Consider the following 22,406-nt stretch of genomic DNA (forward strand, 5'->3'; position numbering starts at 1 on the left):
TACATCGGATGACACATCACAAGTTGGGAGATGGTAGCAGGGGGTAAATATTAAAGATTTAGACACTGTGGTGAATGGCATGATAGGAAAGCCTGGAAAGATATATTATACATCACCAGTGACTGTTGTTTTGCATGTGTTTGCAGTAATGTTTTGTATGTTTGCCTATGGACTACAGAGTGCCAGATAGCCTCGATTTATTTATTCTTTAATCTTTTTCCCCAAACTTGCTAGTGAACTTACTGCAGAATAATTATGCACTGTTGAGTGCAACATCTGGCTTTGCCAGTAAAATGGCATAAGTGGCCAGCTTGTTCCTTAGAGGAGGTGTTCAAGAGAAAGGAGATTCTGGCATACCACAAGGGAGAACAGTGCACTGTCACCAGGAGAGAAAAGAAAGATGTGTTGTTATATGTTTTATGATGAAACTAACCTTGCTTAATACTCTTGGGGAGCAGGGAAAAGGACATACTTTAAGCCATACTTTATTCTTGCAAAGGGTGAACATCTGTTGTCTCAAGGCTGTCTGTGTTCTGTAACTATTGAATTAAGCCCTCTTAAATGTTACTATATTCATCGAATCATAGAATCCTTAAAGTTGGAAGAGACCTTTAAAGGCCATCTAGTCCAGTTCCCCTGCAATGAACAGGGAGATGCACAGCTAGATCAGGTTGCCCAGGGCCTGATCCAGCCTTGCCTGTAATGTCTCAAGGGACGGGGACATCCACCACATCTTTGGGCAACCTGCTCCAGTGCCTCGCCACCCTCACTGTAAAATACCTTTTCCTTATATCTAACCTAAATCTGCCCTCTTTTAAGCCTGAAACAATTTCCCCTTGTTTTATCACAACACACCCTGCTGAAGAGTCTGCCCCCTTCTTTCCTGTAGCTCACCTTTCTATACAATTTGTTTGAATTGAAAACCTTAATTTTATTTATTTATTTATTTATTTATTTTTCCAAATGCCGAGTTTTGTCAAATTAATGTTACTGTCACTCTGTGGTCCTTTTAAGTGCCAAAAGCAGATAAGTAGTTTCCTTTCAAATTGTAATTTGGAAAGTGTGTTTTATCTTGTTGCTGCCAACATAAAATAATGGATTTCTTTTGTAGGTGGAACACCTAATTTGAAAACACTGTGGTTTGCCAAAGGACCTGACGTGGAAAAGCAGCGGTACAGTACGTTTCTGGCATGCTTTCACCTTCAGGATGCGATGGAAGAGCTCCAAGCTCTAGAAGCACCTGTTGCAGCATTCTGCTGCTTGCTGACCTACCTTATGCTGCAGGTAACCGAGACAGTTACTGTTTCTTCAGCTGTCCGCCCTTATAGGTGTGACTGACTAGTAAACTTCCTTGCTGGCCTGCGGACAATTTTTCTCATAATCATTACTGGAGGCATAGTTGATCAAATACAATAATAATGCATTGCAGCATTTTAATTACCCCATCTGACGTGCATCATCCTGTTTAAGAAACACGGTATTTTTAGTAGTACATCATAACTCAAAGCCCCTTGGGCAGTTAAACAGAGAGAGAGTGTAAACGGAGGAGTTTTTCACCCTTTTGGGGACTTGTTTGAAAGTGAAAGCTTTTCTAAGTGTTTCTGTAGTGTCATCAAAAGAAGACATCCCTTCAAGTGACCGTGCAGGCTATGCCAACAGGCAGTATAAGTATTTAGTTAGCTCTCACTACTTCTTCATACCAGCTTGTAATCTACTCCATTTGAAGTCTGAATTAAAGATATGGCTCTTCTCATTAAAGTCTGAGTAATAGGTGATCACTAGTTAATAGTTCTGTTAGATACCCATAAATACCTGGCAGCCTGCAGACTGGCTTATTTGTAACAAAAAGGAATGCAAATTGAAATGCAATATTACTTCATTAATTAAATTTCTTTTATGTATAACGTTGTGTCTTTACTTGCCATCTTTCAAATGTGATCTCACAAGTATATTTTTCTCTCTGAGAATGAGAAAATTATTACGCCTTTATCTAATCTAGAGAACTCTGTTGCACTTTTACTAACACTGAATTGCATTTCATTCCATGTTTTGCATTTTACTCTTTACTTGTTTTGTCTTAGTAACGGAATTACACTGGTTTGTGATAAGTGAAAACAGATTCTCTCCAGGTTTCCTATTGTTTTTTTTTTCTTCATATATGTTTGCTCAGTCTTAGATGACGCATTGAGCAGTGTTGCTGTGTGTATGGGGATTAAACAAATGATCCATACAGCCCCCTTTTATTTTTCCTTTAATCTTAGTATAGCAGAATATTAATGGAAGTATTTTTTGAAGATCAAAGTCATGAAACCACACTTCATGCCTTAACCATTTCAATGCAGCAAAATAAGAATTTTGTACTTAGCTTTAAAAGCATAGTTTACTTTTTTTTCATGTTTGGATATGATATGTTTTCACTGTTTCACTTCTTTTTCGTGCTATTCTGTATACCTTTCCATAGTAAGATTATTAGAGGTATGTTTTCAGTGGGATTAAGAAGTTAAGTAGCAGGATAGATCACCTACAGAAAAGTGGATTTACTGAGCCGTGAACACAGAATACTGATAAAATGAAAGAAATCTCATTTAGAGCCATGGTCTTCAGAATAACTGATGTTAAAAAACACAAGAAAAGAGTTTTGTGGTGCTTATTTTCAAGAACAGTGAAGGCAGCATGCCAGGTGATGGAATGTTTTTCATGGCAGTGCCAGTTTCTCAACACCTGTCCCATTTTCAGCGCTCTGAGTTGCACAGGTACAATCTACCCTGTGAACCAGAACTAGTGATCAGATTGGGATTAAAATGTGATTCATTGCTTAGTTGTTTAGTGTTCTGATGTTGTCCATTTGTTTTCTTGGGGTGTTTGAAAGGAAGAACAAGAGTAAGTGTCAGCAACTGCACTTTGAGTTGAGAGTATTGCTTCCATTTGTTTTTATAGCTGAGAAAACAATGTTTGTCTAACCATGGTATAATTCTTGTCTTCACACTTCAGTTTTGCACTTGCATTAAAGAGCTAAGGTGGATTGTTAACCCTGTGGTGACTTAAGCTGTATAGTTTTAGGCTGCCTTGGGGCAGGCTAACATCATTTCCCTCAGGTCATATAAAATTCATGGGTTTGTTGCCACCTACACAAAGGTGACACCTGAGCTGAAATACAGGGTAAGGTAGGGCCATCATCAGATCTTAGCAGCCTTCTTAGTGGGATTAATGAATGCTAAGGAACATTCGGAAACTTAAAACTTCTCTAATATCCCTTACATTCTCATGCTTTATGCAAGTTTTAATAACTTCATACAGAGGAAAGTATTTTACAGTGAGATAAGTAGTAAGATCTGATAAGCAAAAAACACAGCAAAACAGAACAATTCTCAGTAGTGGTTGAATAATTTATATCTTAAGGGTTGCTCTTCTTAAGCAAATAAATGAATGAAGTAATCATAGTTGTCTTCTTTGTGTTTCTTTTTCCTATTGATTTACATCAGTATTTTTTGTTATTTTTCTCATTCATTTTTTCCTCTTAGTTTGTAATTTATATTAGTCTTAATAGAAACTCATGAATAGAAACTCACTTAATGAGAAACTCATGAAATCGGGTTTGCACAACTTTCCATGCAAATCAAGGCATTAGAAGATGGGCAATGTGGAGTTGTAGGCCTTACAGCCTTTACTATGAGAGTGGTGAGGTGCTGAAACAGCCTTCCCAGAGAGGTTGTGGATGCCTCTTCCCTTGAGGTGTTCAAGGCCAGGTTGCATGGGGCCCTGGGCAGCCTGGTCTAGTATTAAATGTTGGAGGCCCTGCCTGTGGTGGAGTGATCGGAGATTCATGATCCTTGAGGTCCCTTCCAACCCGGGTCATTCTGTGATTCTGTGAAATTTCCTGTTGTTAAAAAGTGCCAAAGGAACAGGAGAAGGGAATACATAAAGAGTGGGCATTTTGTTAAGTATGTGGAAATTGTATGTATATGCTATACACGGGTATAGTGAGCTATGCACTTCATTCAAATATTGAAGCTTAAGTTTTTGTTCCATTTAAACGTCTTTTCCTTGTCAGTGAATTCATGGTTGTTATAACTCCATGAGGTCCTGGATTTAAGTTTGGTGTACTTGAGAAAAAGAGGACCTCCATGAGGTCCTCTGTGTGTTATCACAAAATTTCTCTTCAGGGCCTGCAAATAACTTGTCACTTTTTCATCTGTTTTAGGTCAGTAGTCTCTCCCTGGAAGACTTAAATGCATTTGTGGCACTCATTCTCTGCCTCAGAGGAAAGTCAGCTGCTGAACTGGCAAGTCTGCAGGTACTGATTGGAGTAACTGAGTAATAGACAGTGTTCACAGAAACTCACAGATAAATAATTTTGGGCAGGATTCAGCTTTAATTAATTTTTTTCAGATATGGGAACTGAATGTGGTGGTAAACACGTAGGCTTTTAGTGCTACAGTTCATGTAAATATTTGTATTTGTTAATCATGTGGGAAAAAAAATAGAAAGGATATTCTCTAGTGGTTGGGTTCCTAGGGTGAAGGAATGAGTCTCAGGTTTCCGCCTAACTTGGCTTCTGGATGTTTAGATGATGGAAAATTTTAATGGTGAATCTTGTCCTGCAATGTTGCTTCATTTTTTTGTTTTGTTTTGTTTTGTTTTTTTCTTTAGAAGAACAGTGTTTCAGAGCATCCGCTGTATGAAAATCACTACACTAAGTAGAATCTGGTATTACTGTTTGTGGCAGAATGTATAACCAGCCAAAAAGAATGTTACCTAATGTGGTGCCATTGTAGTGAAGACCTGTTGGGTCACTCTAGACTATAATATTGGGTTACGGAGAACTATTTTTAATTTACCATGTTGATGCGGTCTAGTCTAATCTCTTAGAGTTTATGATCTGTGCATAAATCTTATCTAACGTAGTGCTGGATATTTTATTTCCTGTTTTTTATTAGTAAATGGTTAGCAGGGAATGAAAAGACAGCAGAAACTATGGGTTACATAGTCATGGCTGCTTGTGGAAACACCTAGACGTGGAGACTGCACATTTGAGCAGTCAAGTAAAGATCATTATGTGATATATTAGTAATAGAAGTGTGTTGATAAAGGCAGAAATATAAAAGGATATGATATTTACAAGGACTTCTACAATCTGCTTTTGTACCTCAGAGGAACAGCATGCTCTCCTTCATATGCTGTGTAGTCAAGAGATTGAGGGATGGAGATTGGAATTCATGGTTAAGATGCAAGTTTCGTGACTGATTTTGTGTATATTCTGTGCAAATTTGTGCTTTTCCCCTTTCCTATCTTCTTGAATTCACATTTTGAAAACCAGTTTCTTAGTTATTGCAGTAGAACATTCTAAATAGTTCTTCTTGAATATCTTTTGCACTTTTGCACAAGAGTATTTTCAGTCACAGTTTAAGGTTGCATTCATGTTATTAGTAGCATAAAGCACAGACTGCATGTGTCAATGGCTATTTCAGTTGTGGGCTTACTTAAAAATAAGGATGGGTTAGAAGTGGTAGGAACTTCAATTCACTTTCACTCAGAAAATCTTGTTTATATTTCCAGGAAAATCTGTGTTACTCTAACCAGGCCATGTTAGAGTTTAGTAAGTCCTTTATGTTGATAACAAGAAAATTCAGCTGCTGCTGTTATTGTCTGTTAGTTTCTAATGCATGGAAACCAAAATAACAAGAACAGTGTGATTCCAGATAGATTATTGGACTCATTCTGACAGATGAAATCCAGTCTTAGTTTTTTTTTCCCCCAAATTCACCACAGATTTGTTCTGCAGGTAATCAAATGTTAGACCTGTATGCCAGAAACAAAGCAAGGAAATGATAGCAGTATGGAAAACATCAAGAATGTAGGATTTATTTCTGTCTTGAGGCCATTATTACACACAATGTACTTAACACTGAGCATATAATTATTTTACCAAGTCTGATGTGGCAGTCATTCAGCAAAAGCACAAAGGCAGCCAAGCATGAGCAGGAAGTATTGAAACAATTTGTTATAGATGCCCCTACAGGTGTTGTTATGTAAATTTCTAAAGTGCTTGGAAGGTTGTTCTCTTGGAATTGGATGTCTTTGTTCGTTCATTAATGTTGTGGTTTAGGAAACTTATTTTGCATCCAAACATGTAATATTCATTGATGCGTAATAGTTTCCAGCAGTCATTCTGCTAATTCAAAGTTGTTCACAACATTTTGCAGTTTACCCACAAAGCTTATGGGAGATAAGCTGGCATGAAAGCAACTGACACGTGAAGCTGCTATTATACTGTATCATGCACTCTACTGAAGCAGGCAGTATCATGTTGGGCTTGGGTTACTGTTGCCATTTGCAGGTGCTTTGTAAAGTGAAGTCACTGCATTCGATATTTATTAAATTGATTTTCTAGGTATTTATGTTTAAAATCAGTAGAGGATTCAAGCACACAGCTAATAAATATGAGTTTTATGGGAGGAAAAGGGAAAAGTACAGTTTAAGCTACTTGACATACTTTTTCTTCTCCTCTGAAAATTTAAATGTGGTCCTTGGGAAGAACTCGCTGCAAAGCTTTCAAAGAAGTTGTGTTTAACTTGGGCTGCATCTATAATTGTTATGAAAGTGCCTGCTTATTTGCAGTCTTTATACTTTAAACGATAATACAGGGTTGATGTTTAAGCCTTCTAAACAATTCTGTGAAGAACATGAGTTTGATGAAAACAATTTTGCTCTATTTCTGCGCAAGAATCCATTAGTGAAAATATTTGAAAAAATCTATTAACATGAGAGAAAATGTAAATGGAGCCCAGTTTTCTCCTGTGGTGTTAAGATTATTTCAGCCTTCACTTCCAAATCTGCTTTCTGATATGCTATCCATATTTCGTAGTTAATGAGATCCATAAGCCTACATGGAATAGAAAGGGACACGGTTTGAATAATACGGTTAAAGCCTTAAAAAATACACAGTTTACTTCCACTGAAAGAAACTGCCCTGTGGATGTATTACCCCAATGCATGTTATACTATTCAGTAGAAGTTAACTACTCGGTTCTTACACATGAAGATTTATTTTTCAAGATCAGTGGTTTCAAAATACTAAAATGTGAACGCGATAGACAAGAGCTTTTGTAAATTCTTTTTTTCTTAATCTGGTTTCATTGTGTGCCCCTTATATGGTATATTAGTATTCTGCTTTGCCCAAGCTTCCCGTAGAGCTTATATACATAAGGTCAGAATTAACTTTTGGGCCCCAGGTTGCCTATTTCCCTTCTTTCTATTTTAATCTGGTGTGCTGTTCTGGCAGGAAGCCCAGAGAGCCATCAGTCTAACTTTGCAGCCATTGTAGAGAAAAAGAGCCACCAGCAGTCCTGCTTGCAGTGTTGTTTCTTATATTGTGCCAGCCCTGTGCGACAACAGATCATCTTTCACCTGTAACATGTCTAGAGTACTGTTCAAATAGGAGAGGCCGCAGTGAGTTACAAACAGAAATGATATGTTTCTTCTAGGATTTCTTCAAGTGTGGGAACATATCAAACCTTTGTTTCAGTGGTAGAAAGTTTTGAATCACATATTTACAAATACTGCAGCCAAAGATTGCTTGGGAAAACTTGGTTAAAAAGCATGCGTGCCTGGAATTTGATGTGTGAAATTTAAGTTCACTCAGAAGGTGGTGATGCACTGGAACAGGTTGCCCAAGGAGGCAGTGGATGCTACATCCCTGGAGGCATTCAAGGCCAGGCTGGAGGTGGCTCTGGGCAGCCTGGTCTGGTGGTTGGTGACCCTGCACATAGCAGGGGGGTTGAAACTAGATGATCATTGTGGTCCTTTTCAATCCAGGCCATTCGATGATTCCATGATTCTATGAGTTCTGTAAGTGCTTTTAAAAGTTATATGTATGCCATAAAACACTAACAAAGTGTTAGTGTGAGATACTTGGATGGACATAGGCACTACATACTGCTCGAATTTATGGCATCTGTAAGCTCCTTACAGCTTTGCCATACTGCATCCAGTTGCACTGTAGTATCTACCCTGGAGCAATTATGTCTTTTGTCCCCCTGGTATAAGAGTTTGTTTGGCTGTGTATGATACGTAAGAATGTCAGACTTGAAATGTATGTCTTCAACAGTTCAGGTTCTTTCAGTTATTTAGAAAGTGTTACAGATACTTCAGAATCTGCTTCCATCTGTGTATTTTGGTATCAATGCATTCCCAATTACTAAATCAGGGCTTTGTATTCCTACAGAAATTTGCATCTGACAATGGTGTATTTAAGATGATAGGGAAAAATTGTAACTAGTCAGAAGGAAACAGGTGCAGGCTGAGGTGGTTTACTGTCTTAACGTTCCTTCCCAGCCCATTCTTTCATCTCCTGTCGCCTTTAGGTTTCTCAGTGTTCTGAGCTAATCTGGAATAAAAGTGCAGTAGTACAGCATGCGATTTCAAGCTGAGATTGCTTCGGTCCTTGTTCAGCTTTAGAAATACAGCTTTCTTCTCATTGCCTCAAGGTCATTTTCAGTGAATCAGCTGAAGTTATTCAGTGTTGGCAGTATGTCTTGAAAATCCCTTGTCTAGTTCTATTGCTATTTCAAGATGTTTAAGGTAAAAGACGATCTGGCACTTCAGCTAAAACTATGGTCATATAGTATGGTTGCATGGATTCTCAAATTTCAGGTTTTTTTTTTTGTGTGTGTGTTCATCTAAGCTATAACATAAGGTGGATATTTTTGTACCAGAAGTTATCACTTTTCAAGTCATGTATGGCAGTTTTTCCATTCCAGAAGAAATTGATGTTCTGGAAGTGGATGCCTTGTTGCAACTTAATTACAAATTGATTCCCAGTATCTTGAACATACTTGATTACAAGCTGAAAGTTGGCAGATCCTTTAGCAGTCATCTGAGATGCTGCTGTGTTTACCTGTGGTTTGATTTGTCTTGGACCTGAAACTTGTCCTGAAATAGAAGCAGATAGTTCTTTTCTTCCTCAATGTGTGGACTTAGCACCTGAAAGTCTTTTAGCCAGAACTGTTTACCTTGGAACGTATCACTTCAGAGGTGAACCTTAGTATCAGTAATCTAATTGTGCAGCTGCTCTGCAATACAAAGAAACTGGGGGTTGGCAGCAGGGAGAAAGAAGGAAAAACGCTTTATTGCACTGGCAAACAGTGACTGTTCTCCTGAAGTTCCCTGTATTAACCATCTCAGTTCGTTGGTAGTAGACATGACTTGAGTAACTATTGTTGCGAGCTTTCTGAAGGGTACAGAGCTTCAGATGTGCCAAGCAACACCTGTTCTAAATTCTGCTAAAGTCCACTGGTCTTTCTGTTGGTTTCAGTCACAAATAGATCAGGTCCCTGAAAGGTGTGCACTCAAAACAGATTTGAGGGAATGGTTATATATTGAGGCAGTGAACATCTATTTGAACTCCAGGGACAAAGTAAATTCTAAGCTTGGCTAATTAACTCTCACCTGTCAATATTTCATTGTAGTTGCAATGATGTTTGAATCCACAACAACTGTTTCACAGTACGGTGTGAAAAACATCCATGAGGAAGGACAGTAGTGAGTGGCACACACTAGTGAGAACAGTTGCACACCTAACCTGTTATCTTTTACCATTATAGTCTGCTGCTGCGGCAGAGGAAACCAAGTATGTTCTGCTGAGCAGCTGTGTTCCTGGCACGTTTTTTACTCCTGTAACTTTTTTATGGACCAGTCCTTGAATTAAACAAAGGGAAAGGGCTAAGGTAAGGTGTAGATAAGATTTTTAGATCGGGCTTGTGTTTAAGATGCTGGTGGTGGGAAGTGAAGCCCTTGATTTTGAGTGTTGAGGTGCTCATCAGTGTGTAATAGAATACAGAAATATGGAGTGAGTCTCAGAAAGCAAGGGAGTGGAAGAAATTCAGACTCTGAGGGTTTATGATGGGAACTAATGGAACTGAGAGGATGGTGAACTTCTGTACAGTTCTTTAAACTATTTTTTTCTACTATCTCCTAATGGCCTCTGAATATGTTGGCTGTTTTCAGGAATGTTTGACAGTGCTGTAGAAGTAAGAAAGGAAAGAAATAAGTTACTGCAGATTTTCTAAATAGGGAAAAAGAGGAAGGAGGGCACTCTAAATATCCCAACATAAGAGGAAGCTTTAAGGAAATACCGTGTTCTTAGGACATCCAAGTGAGAGAGAGACATTGCTACGCGCATGGGAGAAAAGCGTGTTAAGATGGTAAGAATTAAGATCCCAGTGAATCCATTTCTGAGGAAGGGATGTGACTGCTGGCTGGATCACAGCCTGAGTGCTGTAACTCAGATGTTTTGAGAATGTCACATGCATTGCGGACTGTTGTTAGCCCTGCAGTCATTTATCTCAGAATTGAGCACAGTTGTGGGTACAATAAGAATAGTGATGCTATTCTAACCTTTCTGCAAGTGCTAGCGTGCTGTCCATGACATAACTGTGTGAATAACTTGAAAGGGCTGAACCTTTTTACTGGTGTAATATTCATCATCGTAGAAATTTCGTTTCTGCTAGATTTTGTTGTAATCACTGCTAAGAGTTCCGATAAGTATTCGTATCTTTGCAAATGAAACGAGCAATTAAAAAGCTGTCTTTCTGCAACTGAAGGTGACTTTTATCTGATCATAGGCTGGTTAGCAGTAGTATTTTTTTGTTGTAATTACCTGCTTAAATGTAAAAGCAGTTTCAAAGCTTTGTTTAGGTCAACTTCATTGGAGTTTCTGGCCTCATGTAAATAGCAGTGTATCATTTTACATCAAACTCCTGACAAAACACAGTAAATAAACCTTTTTCCAGATATAAACACTGAACAATTGGGTTGTTTACTGCTAAATATTTACTATGAAGTCTTTAGGAGTGTTTAAGAACTGGTTTTTCTTGTTTCCGTTGCTGGTAGATACCCTCATAGGATCTCCTCCTTTCAGTCCCCATTTTCCTTTGCACACACCTTGTTTAAGCAGGAAGAGCTTAAACTAAGCCATAATCTTTTATCAGAATAAACCTTAGCAATGTTTTCAAAACACAGGCACTTTACTCCCCTCTCACTGTGACAGGTGAAGGGAGCAGGTGAAGTACTTACTACACTTCCAGCAACCCATTGCAAAAAGCTGACCGCTGCCAAGTAAACATACTGTTTCGTCAGTGTTATCTTCTCTGATAATGCTCCATGCATTTACTGCTGTTGTACCAGTTGAGCTTATTTTTGCAAGAGCAAAGTATATAGTTCCAGTACAGATGGATCTTTTGACAACTTGCAATTGGAATTTATACAAAGGGCAGAAGGCAGGAACACCTGGAATTCTGGAGGTGACTCTTGTCTTGAGGTTGAAAAAATCAGTTCATTGATTCTTTCCATTGTAGCACATTTTAAGTTCAGTAAAGCTGTCATTGGTTAACAGTTTATCTGTTTATATCTGAATCACAGCGTGCATTACCTCTCCCAGGCAAAGCTAAGCTTTACTGTTTCAATGACAAGAACTCAAGATACAATCTACTTACTACCTTTATTGCTCAAGCATAAATTGCCTATGGTAAATATTTGATGTTTTAAGTTGTGTTTGAGGGCAGTAATATACCAAGTCATATACTGATAATACACTGAGTTCAAATGGGTCTGAAAAGAAATGGTGAAACTGGAAAAGTACTTAGATTTTTATCACCATCACATGAATTCCAGCAGCTTACTGCTGCAATCAAATTTCACTGATTTTTAATTACCGTTCTTCACTTGATTACTTTTAACCAGAAATAAGCAAGTACTAACTTACCCTTGAGAGCTGCACTTTCCTTTTCATAACAGAAACACAAATATTCCTTTGAGAGAAAGGAGAAAGAAAAAGTTTGGTGCCATTTTAAAGGCATTTATTTTTAAATTAACATTTTGAATGTTGGCTACGTTTATATCTTTTATATTCTACCCAACTGCGGGAAGAAGGCAGCAAATGAGGGAAAAATGCATAAGAACAACCTTAATTGAAAATCCAATGTAACAAAAATGTGTATTAATGATTAATAAAGTATGTCCCCAGAATGTTATTAAAATGCCTACTTAAAGGAACCAGTTCTTAAATAGAACAAAATATCTAGTGCATTAAAGTACAGATGAGGAGTAAAACAGTGCAGATAAAGAACTGTGACATCATTACCATGTATTTATTGGTCTTGATTTCTAGAAATGAAGACCTGTTTGCCACTGAGTATGCTCCTGGCCATCACTTGTTTCTTCTGATATTAGGCACATTCAGATACTTACTGTCACATCTTAAGCATGGTAGAGCCTGTTTGTCTTTTTAACAGGATTGGAGCTCTCAACATTTGCTAGAGTTTCAGCATTCAAGGTGAAAGATATGTGGGTTTTTGTTTTTGTCATATTCACATCACACAAAAGTGCTGCTTTTGAAGCACATCAGATAAAGTTGATACGTTTATTAAGAAAGCATTTGGGAATCCACAAAGAAGACTCAAAGGTCTTAAAGTATCAAGGCATTTTTACATCATGAAAATGTTTTCTTTAATTTTTTTAAAACGATTTAATTAATTTTATTTGATCTGAAAATTTGCTTATTGTATATAAGATCCATGTATGTATGTACTTTTTACTGTGACTTAAAAACCTTCAGCTGGGTATATATTATGGTCTTTTGGTCTAGATTTACTGACTGCATCTGGGAGTAAGCGCTTTCCTTCTTGCAAAGCCCCTCTCAGTGGTCAGTGAGGATGCATACGAGCACAGTTACCAGCCTGAAATTACAAGGTCCATCAGCTGAAACACTGTGTTTGTAGAGCAGAAGCAAGCGTAGTATGAAATTGCTCTCTGATGATGTCTCTTCTAGCAAAGATATTTCTCAGATTGTTACAAAAAGCATTAGACTTTTCTCATGTGGATACTGCTGCATTTCTCTTTTCAAATGGGGTTATCCATTTCAGCTCAGGCCTTCTAAGTGCAACATCCATAACCTCTGCTACACTGACTTTTAGAGGACTGTGACCTTTGAGTTCTCTTCTCAGTCTTCCATCAGTGTTGGCAAATTGGAAATGTGATCTTTCTTCCCCAAACCCTGGGAGGATGGGGAACTGGTGTTGGTGGGAGCAGAGGCAGGAGCACAACACAGGCAGCTGGTGTAAGAGAAGCTGTTCTCACGCACTCCTTGTCTCTCTCACACAGATGTCATCAGCTGATGGTAGGAGTAGCAGCAGCAGGATCACAGGGGTGTATCTCACATGATTCACTAGGGTTCTGAGTCCATAAAAATAGCAAAAAGCACAGACACAGTTTCCAATAAGAAGTAATCTCTAGGGTGTAATGCCCTGGAAGGCAAGTCTTCTTTTCTTTTGGAATTTTCCACTTATCCTTGTCATGACATCTTTGCATTGCAAACACCAAGCAGTTGTCAGCATTCCCATGGCAAAGCAACTCTGTGGTTTGCCATCTGCATGGGCTTATTGTTATAGACTTGCTGCACTTTCATTTTCTTCATTTTTCATTAGCAGACATGGAAAATAGAAAAACTACCCTTTAGCAAATCCATTTCCTGTCTTATTAAAATGAAGAAATCACTGTTGATAGCTCTTCTCTCAGTCTTAGCAATATGGATTTACATTAAAAAATCAAGCCTTCCCTTCACCTCCCACCATTTGCATTAGTTCTGGGGAAAAAATCTGGGTTGTTAGCCCTAGACAGTGAAGATTAGGGACATGTAAAACCTGCCACGAGCGACTTTCTTATCACATATGAAGCTGGAAATCATTGCCTGGGTTATACTGCTAGCTCAGACTTCATACTCACTAAGGAACAGTGGCATCAATGACAGCACTACGCTGATCTCCAGCTTGAGATGTCATTCAAACTGAAACCTCCAAGTCCTTTTCTATGTTTTATTATTTTGTCTGTCACCATCAAAAGGAAGATTATTCAGATTCTCATTTAGACGCTTGTTCTGCCAACATGTATGTATTTGTTTTGCATTAACGTGAATAACGTCATTGGAGAAAGATAGGTTAATCGCATACTTGTGTTGTACGTATGCTTAGAAATTTTAGAACAAATTAAAACAAAGATTTGAAGATCTTTAAGATGCCTTAAAGATTTGTGGCCCAGATGACATCTGGCATCTATATATAGTATTAGTAATCTGTCCTAACAGCTGTTCTACATCCTTGGTACCAGTGGGATTAAAATGGACAGTAAGAGCATATCGCTGTCAATAAATGACAAAAAGGTATGAATGGTCATTGCTTCTGTTTAAGATAGCATTTACTGTTTTCTTATCATCACCTTAAATACCTGCTTTCATTAGTATTTGTAAGTTTCTTTTCAACAATTAAATCTTTTGATGTTATCAATGCTGAGACTTCAATGATAGAAGATACTGATCTGTATGCCAAGGAATAAAAAAATAGGTATTTATAATAAAGAGAATATTGGTTGTGTAAGTCACATTGATAAAAATTTGTCTAACAAATTTGGTTCAACAGATTAATGTCCTTCCTACTGTCATTCTTGGACTCTGCTGCTAATTTTAGCTTGATACATCCATTTTCCATACAAGCTTAAATAGCAAAATCTTACCTTTATTCAGTACTTGTCAAAGTATTCTGTCGAGGAAATTACAAAAAAAGGAAGTTGTGAAGATTCTTGGTAGTTCCTATGCATTTGATTTCCACTCATAAAGTCTCACTTCAGCCACAAACCAAGCAGAATCTATTTTAAAGCCTGAATTGAGGTGAACTAGTTTTCTTAGCGGGTCTTGAGATTTAGCCAGGTGATCAGGAGCAATTAAGTTAGCGTGATGTAAGAATCTCTCAGCTGCAACCTGATAACCAGCTGTGTGCTTTGTGCACTCTTACAATCTACTTTAGTACAAATAATACTGGTTCATTTAAACCACATTCCTAATTTAAGGACCTGTCAGCATTTTAAAGTGCTCTGCAAAACACTGCTTTACTTGCCAGAGCAACTGAGATGTAAGAGTGCATGTAGTTACTGGTCTAGGCTGAGAAGATGATTACTTGCAGCTGGAGGCAGTAATTTCCTGAAACTTGTAGCCTGATCCTATCCTGAAAATACTTTAAAATAAAAGTGAGGAGGTGGAGCATGAGGTGGAGTATGAAGCATCACATTAGGTAAATGATGAGCCTTTTATATTCTGAATGACTGCTCCAGTTAGCTTGTGTTGTATGCATTTGTCTGGATGTCTGTGGTTGTCTTTGGTTGTCTCACTGGGTGAATTTCAGGAACTGAGTGTTGCATTGGATCAGTGCCCTGAAGGTCAGCTTGATGCCTCTCTGGGAATCACTGGAGGCCACAATTCTTAGAGAGCTCTGGGTGACCCTGCCTGGTATATTTGTCAGCATCATCATCTCTAGGTCCTCTTTTGCTTCTGCCCTGTAGAAAGACAGCCAGTGGAGGTAACCTCACTTCTTCAAGTTAGTTTAAACGAAGCTTTCCTGCCCATTATCTATGTTTAGTGGGATCCCTATCACAGACATCATCTTCACATTGTCAAGTTGTATGTTGTTTTCTTTGACTAACTTCTAGCTATATTCTTCCCAATGATTTACTGTGTTTGGCTTGTTTGAAAAGTTTTCTGTGGCTATATGTTGCTAGCAGAGCTTTTCTGGATTTGGCACATGGACCATGATGGGAAAAAAGTTCTGATCCAGTAGTATGATATTTCAGGTTGTCTGCTATTACCTGTAATTTTTCTTAAATGGAATAGAGATGGTATATGTGCATACCTGTAAATCTTTTGGGAACCTTTCAAGATATAAGACGATATTATCATTAGTAATAGTGAATCATAGAATATCCTGAGTTGGAAGTGATCCACAAGGAGCACTGAATCCAACTGCTGGCTCCACACAGGACCACCCACCCACCACCCTCTGGTGCAGACCCTGTCCCCAGCCCCCACTGCCCCTCTCCTGACACAGCTCCATGCCGTTCCCTCGGGTCCTGTCGCTGTCACACAGAGCAGAGCTCAGCACTGTCCTTCTGCTTCCTGTGGAGCTGCAGTGGCCATCAGGCCTCCCCTCAGCTCCTCTGCTCTGGGCTGAGCACACCGAGAGACCTCAGCTGCTCATACATCTTGGCCTCCAGACTCTTCATCTTCTTTGCACCCTCCTTTGGTTTCTGTCAGATAGTTTTATGTCCTCCTTATCATGTGGCAAACAAAACTGACTTTCCAGTGCCCTTCAGACAAACGAAGCTCTCAGAAGAGTAGAGTTAAGATGAATTTGAACCATGTCTTTGTACTTTCTGTGCTGGACTCTTTTGGATGCTGTTCCATTTGCTAGTATAACTTACACTGTAAGGAAAACTGTACTCTAAGGCTACAACAGCTGCTAGGGATTACAGTACTGATGTCCACATCATTATGAACCCCTCCTAGTCTTGACAGTCTGCTGCAGTACAGAGTGTAGAAGAAGCATTCCCTATTGAGGAGCTTTGTACCATCTACAAAATACTGAAAATTAAAGTTTTCTGCTTACTGCATTCAAGGCTTTTCCATTTTGCTGCATTCTGCCACAAAGGAGTGTTGAATTCACCCACTGAGTTAATTTTGGCCAGAAGTTTTACTTGTCTTGTTGAGTGGCTCATTTTGCATTTTCTGGATGCTGTCGTACCATTTCTGTATTCCTTCTGGGAACATCCATGTTTAAGAGAAATAATCTGGAAGAAAATTTTGAGTTTTTAAAGTATTTCTGAAGCCTGGGCACGATAAACTTTGTTCCATCAAATCTTGTAATTTAATTTGTAATTTCATTTTCTTGAATAAAACTAGATACAGAATCCTTTGATTAATTCTGCCGTGCAATAGAAAACCACAGTTGTCACAGTTTGGGGGCTATTTTTCATTTGCTCTGCAGTTTCTAGGGTTGTGTCATGGTTAAGTTGCCTATATTCCCTAATTTGTGAGGTCTACTTTTTTTTTCTCACTCTTTTTCTTTTTTTTTTTTTCTTTAAATTATCAGCTTCTGCAGGTGGACTCCAGAGCTGTACATCTTGGTGCTGTTTTGGTTCGTGGCCTTACAGTATTGCTCATGGCCAATAGTGCCTGTGGGTTTCCATTCAGCATGGATGATTTGATGCCCTGGAAAGTGTTTGATGGAAAACTTTTTCAAGAAAAATACCAAAAGTCACACCGAAGTTGCTCTTTGGAGGAGCTTTTGGAAGGCAATGTGAGTAATTGCATCCTCTTAGAGAGGTTTTTTATTCCTTGAAAAGTTTGCCTGTCCATAATTATGTATATATTAACATTTACTGTTGCACTGGCCTCCTTTCCTTGTGTTTTTCTTCTTTTCATTATTTCTGTTTCATCCTTCCTGCCAGATAAACCATAATAAGGTTGAAATACTAGACTAGGCAGGAAGCTAAATGTCTGCCTTTCTTTTTGTTTCCAATACTTAGAAAACAATACAAGGAAGTACAAAAATGTTCACAAGTTTCAAAAAATGAAAATTACCATAGCAGTTTTCTAGTACTTGTAAATATATAATAGTGAGTTCTTTCTGCTGTAAGATTTTAGGCAAAATCATAAGGATGTATTTAGACCAGCTTACTAGGTATGACTTCTAAAGCACCTAAGAGCGATATTTTGAAGGTATTAAGGAACTTATAATTTGAGGTGAAGGTTTAGTGAATTCCAGAAGGAACAGGAAGTCAGAGGAAGGTATCATCTAGGTATTTGTTTACAGAATCTCACCACGTATGTTGTGTTTTCTTGTACCTTTAAGTATTTAACACTTGATCTCATTTTGCAGAAGCTGGGAGCTCTTATAATTTTCATGCTATGTTACCTAATAATTGTGTAATTTAAAACATGTCCACATTAACTAGAGCTGACAGATAACGGTAGTCTTGCTTGGTGTGGGCCATGGTAATGCATTAAGGTGATACCTCAGAGATAAGATCTGCTTGACAAGGTGCAAGGCTGTATTAACCTCAGACAACTACCGGCTTATGTCCCACCAGTATAGAATATATGTAGATTAGTGACATCTGTACTCACCTATGTAGATCACTCTTGAGACCTTAAATTCATACCTCTATTTTCAGTGTTGAACTGTAAAACACATACAGTTATTATTTTTGAAAGTTTTAGTTTTGAAATGTCTTTTATCTGTTGTTACATCTGTTACTTGAGGTTAAAATAACTATTATTATAGAGAAATAGGTTTTATTTTTTGATAATTTCAATCTTGTACATTTCATAACAGTCAGTGTAGTTTTCTTATCCAATTTTGTGTCGAATTAGATCACATCCTAATCTGGAGTGATGAATGGAGTGCGTATAGGTGGTGAAATGTAGATGATAATCCTTTCCATTTGGAGTCAGTTGTATGATTAAAACTATCACCTCCATCTGTGTCTCCTACTGATCATAGAATCACAGAATCATAGAATTGCTCAGGTTGGAAAAAAAACCTTAATAGAATCATAGAATCATTGAAAAGGACCTCAAAAATCATCTAGTTTCAAACCCCCTGCCATGGGCAGGGTTGCCAGCCACTAGACCTGACTGCCCAGAGCCACATCCAGCCTGGCCTTGAATGCATCCATTCCCCTTCAAGATCATAAAGTCCAACCACAACCTAACCTTACTACGCTAACGCTAACAGCTCATCGCTAAATCGTGTCCCCGAGGACAAATGGATTTTAAACACATTCAGGGATGGTGACTCAACCACCTCCCTGGGGGAGAGTCTATTCCAGTGCTTGACCACCCTTTCTGTAGAGAAGTTTTTCCTGATATCCATCGTAAACCTTGCCGCAACTCAAGGCCATCAGTCTGTTGATTTCAGTAGATTTTGGATTTGGACAGCTATTCATTCAGTTTTTCATGTAGAACTTTAGCAGAACAATGGAGGATCTAAATGATCAAATAAGTAAATAAATAAATTGCATACACCTCTGTGAAACTATTTCTTTTCCATTCAGGTAGAATTCAGATTAGTTAACAGCTTTTAACATATGTATACATAAATCTGAAAGGAAAAGCGTAGATATTGACTGAGAGTTATTCTAAAATATATTAGCTGGTATGCTTTAGCTAACCTTTGAAAATCTCATTGTAACCAGACTGAAGTTCTATTTTAGCATGTCTCGGGAGGTGAGGAAAGACACTTAGAGCAGAGCTGGAGTTTGATTTGACCAACTAAAATATCTAGGATAGGATTTTAGAAGGCATGATACTCAAGTTTAAATAAACCCCAGATAAACTGTTCTGTGGGGAGAAAAAAATAGCCCAGCTCTGTTAATTTAAAATAACTTTTTTATTTTTTAGGTATGATTTTATGGTACATATATGGCAGAGAGAGCTTCCAGACTAGTAAAATAGCTTTCCAGCTTATCAGTTCGAAAAGCAAGCATCTGTTTTTGGGAGAATTGCTGAGAGATGCCAGTTTAGCTAGGGACACTGGCAAGACAACAAGTGTACATGATTGGTTGCTCCTATAACTATAAATTCAACTTAATAAATAAAACTGGTACTTAGTTCTTGGCAGAGCTTAACATATCATTGGAAGCCAAAGTCTTTCAGCACTTGTTTGTTAGCAATCCATCATAAATTTAACCTGATGATAGCTAGAGCATTGTATTTAGGGGGGAAGAAAAGGTATGCTACGTGGGTGTTTTGTTACTGTAAAGATAAATAAGAGGAAAAAGTTACTGCTTTGGTGTTCCCTGCTTGTTTCCTAACTGCTAGGGTCTCTCTAGGTATCTGGACAGTTACTTCAGGGAGTTCAGTAGATCTCAGAATCAGAGTTCAGGGATTCAGACTCTTAAACCTCTCCAGTTCCTCCAATCCTGGCACACGTTGGCTTTTTACCTTTTCCTATAATACTCTCTCATTCTTGCTGCTCCCTTTCCACCACATAGGTTACAAAGTGGAATTGTCACCCTGTTAAAAATCAGTTCGGTTTTATGAAAATCACTAATTATGATGATGTTCTATGATCTACTATTTTTCTCATTCTTTTCCGTGTGTACCACTTCCCATATGCCCAGTATAAATCAATAAGCGAAAGAAAAGATTTTAGGATGTGACACTTCTACAAAGCTCACTGAAACCAGTAAAGTTAGATATGTAGGTTGCTGCAAAAGTAATGCCTCCTGCTTATCTCCATGGAAACTACAACAGATACAAAGAGCACAATAGCACTTTTTGGTGGAGAAGCTACAAAACACTCTTTTTCAACATAATTACTATCATTAGCTGTGCTTTTTCTGCCAACAAGCCTGCATGGTGCACTTGTAACCATCTGTGGAAGTGGCCCACTGTGGAGGTGATCTGCTGTCACTACTGCTGAAACACACCAAGCACTACCTCACTGTGCTCAAATCCACTGTTAGGTCTCCATAAACATTCAGCAAGCACCAATGAATGTTGGTGGGTGCTGTTTTAATCTCATGGAGAAATTCAGTTACACATCTCCACTTCATACTCACTTCCATGTCAGATGCCATTTGGTCAGAATGCCCCTTTGCTGCCATCAGTTGCACAGCAACAACATGCAGTGGGATATTAGTGGGAAGGTTCAGCCTCTACTGCCGTATCACCAACACTTGCCTCTGATGTTTTGTGCCAGTGTAATAAAATAGGAGGCACTGCTATCAGAACAGTCCTCATATACCACATCTCTTAGTTTTGAGTCTTCAAGTAGTTTTGTCTTTTCCTTTTTGACATCAGAATTTTTCAGCACACAGGTTAAACGCTGGTGTTTAGTTCCTCCATGTCTCTTTAGACGAGGTTCCATTTTATAAGATAACAAATATCTGAAGTTAAAGCTGATGTATTGCTGTTGTGTTTGTAATTTATGAGATTAAGATACTTTGATTTTTCAGTGGCTCATCCCACTTTATCTGGAGACTTTACATGTCACTCTCTGAGGTTCTGCTGGTAGACTTAAGCCTAGGTAGCAATACCTGCAGATTCAAAACAGTAGAATATGGAAGTAAGTAATAAACAAATGTGAACAGAGGAGAAAAACAAATGTAACCAGAAGAGGAAAAAACATTCCTTCTGCACCTCTATTGACCCCTCCAAAAACCCACTTTGAATATGAAACGTTTTAATTTTGTTTCCAAAAAAATGTGAACCAGAAAATTTGACATCTTCACATGTGTATGAGTGTAGGCTAATAAAATTCTTTTGGTTGTTGTATGTGTCATTGGTTTGTGCTACAGCTGAAGAGAGAAAGATGAAACAGCCATTAATGTTAATGCTGTTGTCTGCAGGAGTCTTTATATACACCCTTCCAAAATCTGAAGTCACTCATTTGCAAGGTTTGTGCGGTGAATAAAAGAACAATACAGAGCAGACCGAGAGGGAATGGATTCATCACAGGTTGGTGTGATATTAATTTTCTCAAGCAAATCAATGTATTGATAAGCTCAGTTACCCTTCAGCTGCAACCGCATTTACCTAGGGAGCATGTCAAGCTACATAAATCATGAGATTTTTCTCCAAGAAACCAAAGGAGAGATTTAAGAAAATACCTCGTGCTTTTAGGAATTCACGTGGATTGGATTACCCAAGTTTGGAGAAAGTATTTCCATCGAGTTACATAGCTAGTGAGATACACGCAGTAAATAAAATATTATTCACTGACAGAAACCACTGCTATCTGCTCAGTGACTAAAGTTATTTTTATAGGAAGAACTGAATGACAGTTTTTTTTCTGCCTTTCCCTCAAGGGAGCTATTTTAGCCATGATAGTCTAAGGTCTGAGTAAGGCACTGAAGACAGACTGATGCAGTTCAAAACCAGGGCAAACTTTGGGGCAGAGTGGAGAAGGGCATTTAGCCTAAGACTTGGCTTACATTTTTTCCAGCTGTGTGGCTTGCTTTACTAAAGACGATCATTCTCCCACCTGATGTGCCTGACCTTCAGGAAAAATAAAAATAAGAAAAATCTGAAATGTTTTCAGCATCATTCACACGCATCTTGATTACTGAGGTGTTTGAGGCTTTGAAATAATCCACTCTGAAATGACTAGATTTTGAAGTGTCATCATTACTGTACAAAATGCTGTTATTAAGTAGTGTTTGTATATTGTTGAAATACGGATAAGACAGTGTACGCATTATCTGCTAGATATTTCTATTAAGGAAAAGTTTATGCCTTCAGCTTTTGATAATCTTTAAACACCAAGAACCTTTAGCTTCCCTTTGTATGTCAGCTTCTCTCTATGAATTTGAGTGCTTTTTCATTTTATGTGAGAGAAAGGAAGGGTTTTTGATAGCTTTTGAATGTATAAACTGATAGATGGTCTAGGTAACCTCTCTGTGGACCTTTTTATTCATATAAGCTGTTGTGTGGTTTCAGTGTCTACCAGTAGAGAAGTGGTTCTGCCTTCATTAGTTATCGGTCTATACATGACAGACTCACCTAGCACTGTACGTTTGATCTG

At 38.2% G+C, this 22,406-nt stretch overlaps 1 protein-coding gene across 1 annotated transcript in view; it reads left to right on the top strand.

Moving 5' to 3' along the window:
* FAM120B (family with sequence similarity 120 member B) overlaps positions 1-22,406 on the top strand; it is a 44,025-nt gene that overhangs the window by 16,116 nt on the left and 5,503 nt on the right. Inside the window, exons 5-8 of the mRNA XM_072333217.1 lie at positions 1,112-1,284; positions 4,202-4,294; positions 16,968-17,174; positions 21,232-21,340. Coding sequence (XP_072189318.1) covers positions 1,112-1,284; positions 4,202-4,294; positions 16,968-17,174; positions 21,232-21,340 — 582 coding nt within the window. The remainder of the gene's footprint in view (positions 1-1,111; positions 1,285-4,201; positions 4,295-16,967; positions 17,175-21,231; positions 21,341-22,406) is intronic.

This window comes from Excalfactoria chinensis, chromosome 3 (genome assembly GCF_039878825.1).
Source record: "Excalfactoria chinensis isolate bCotChi1 chromosome 3, bCotChi1.hap2, whole genome shotgun sequence".
Taxonomy (NCBI): Eukaryota; Metazoa; Chordata; class Aves; order Galliformes; family Phasianidae; genus Excalfactoria; species Excalfactoria chinensis.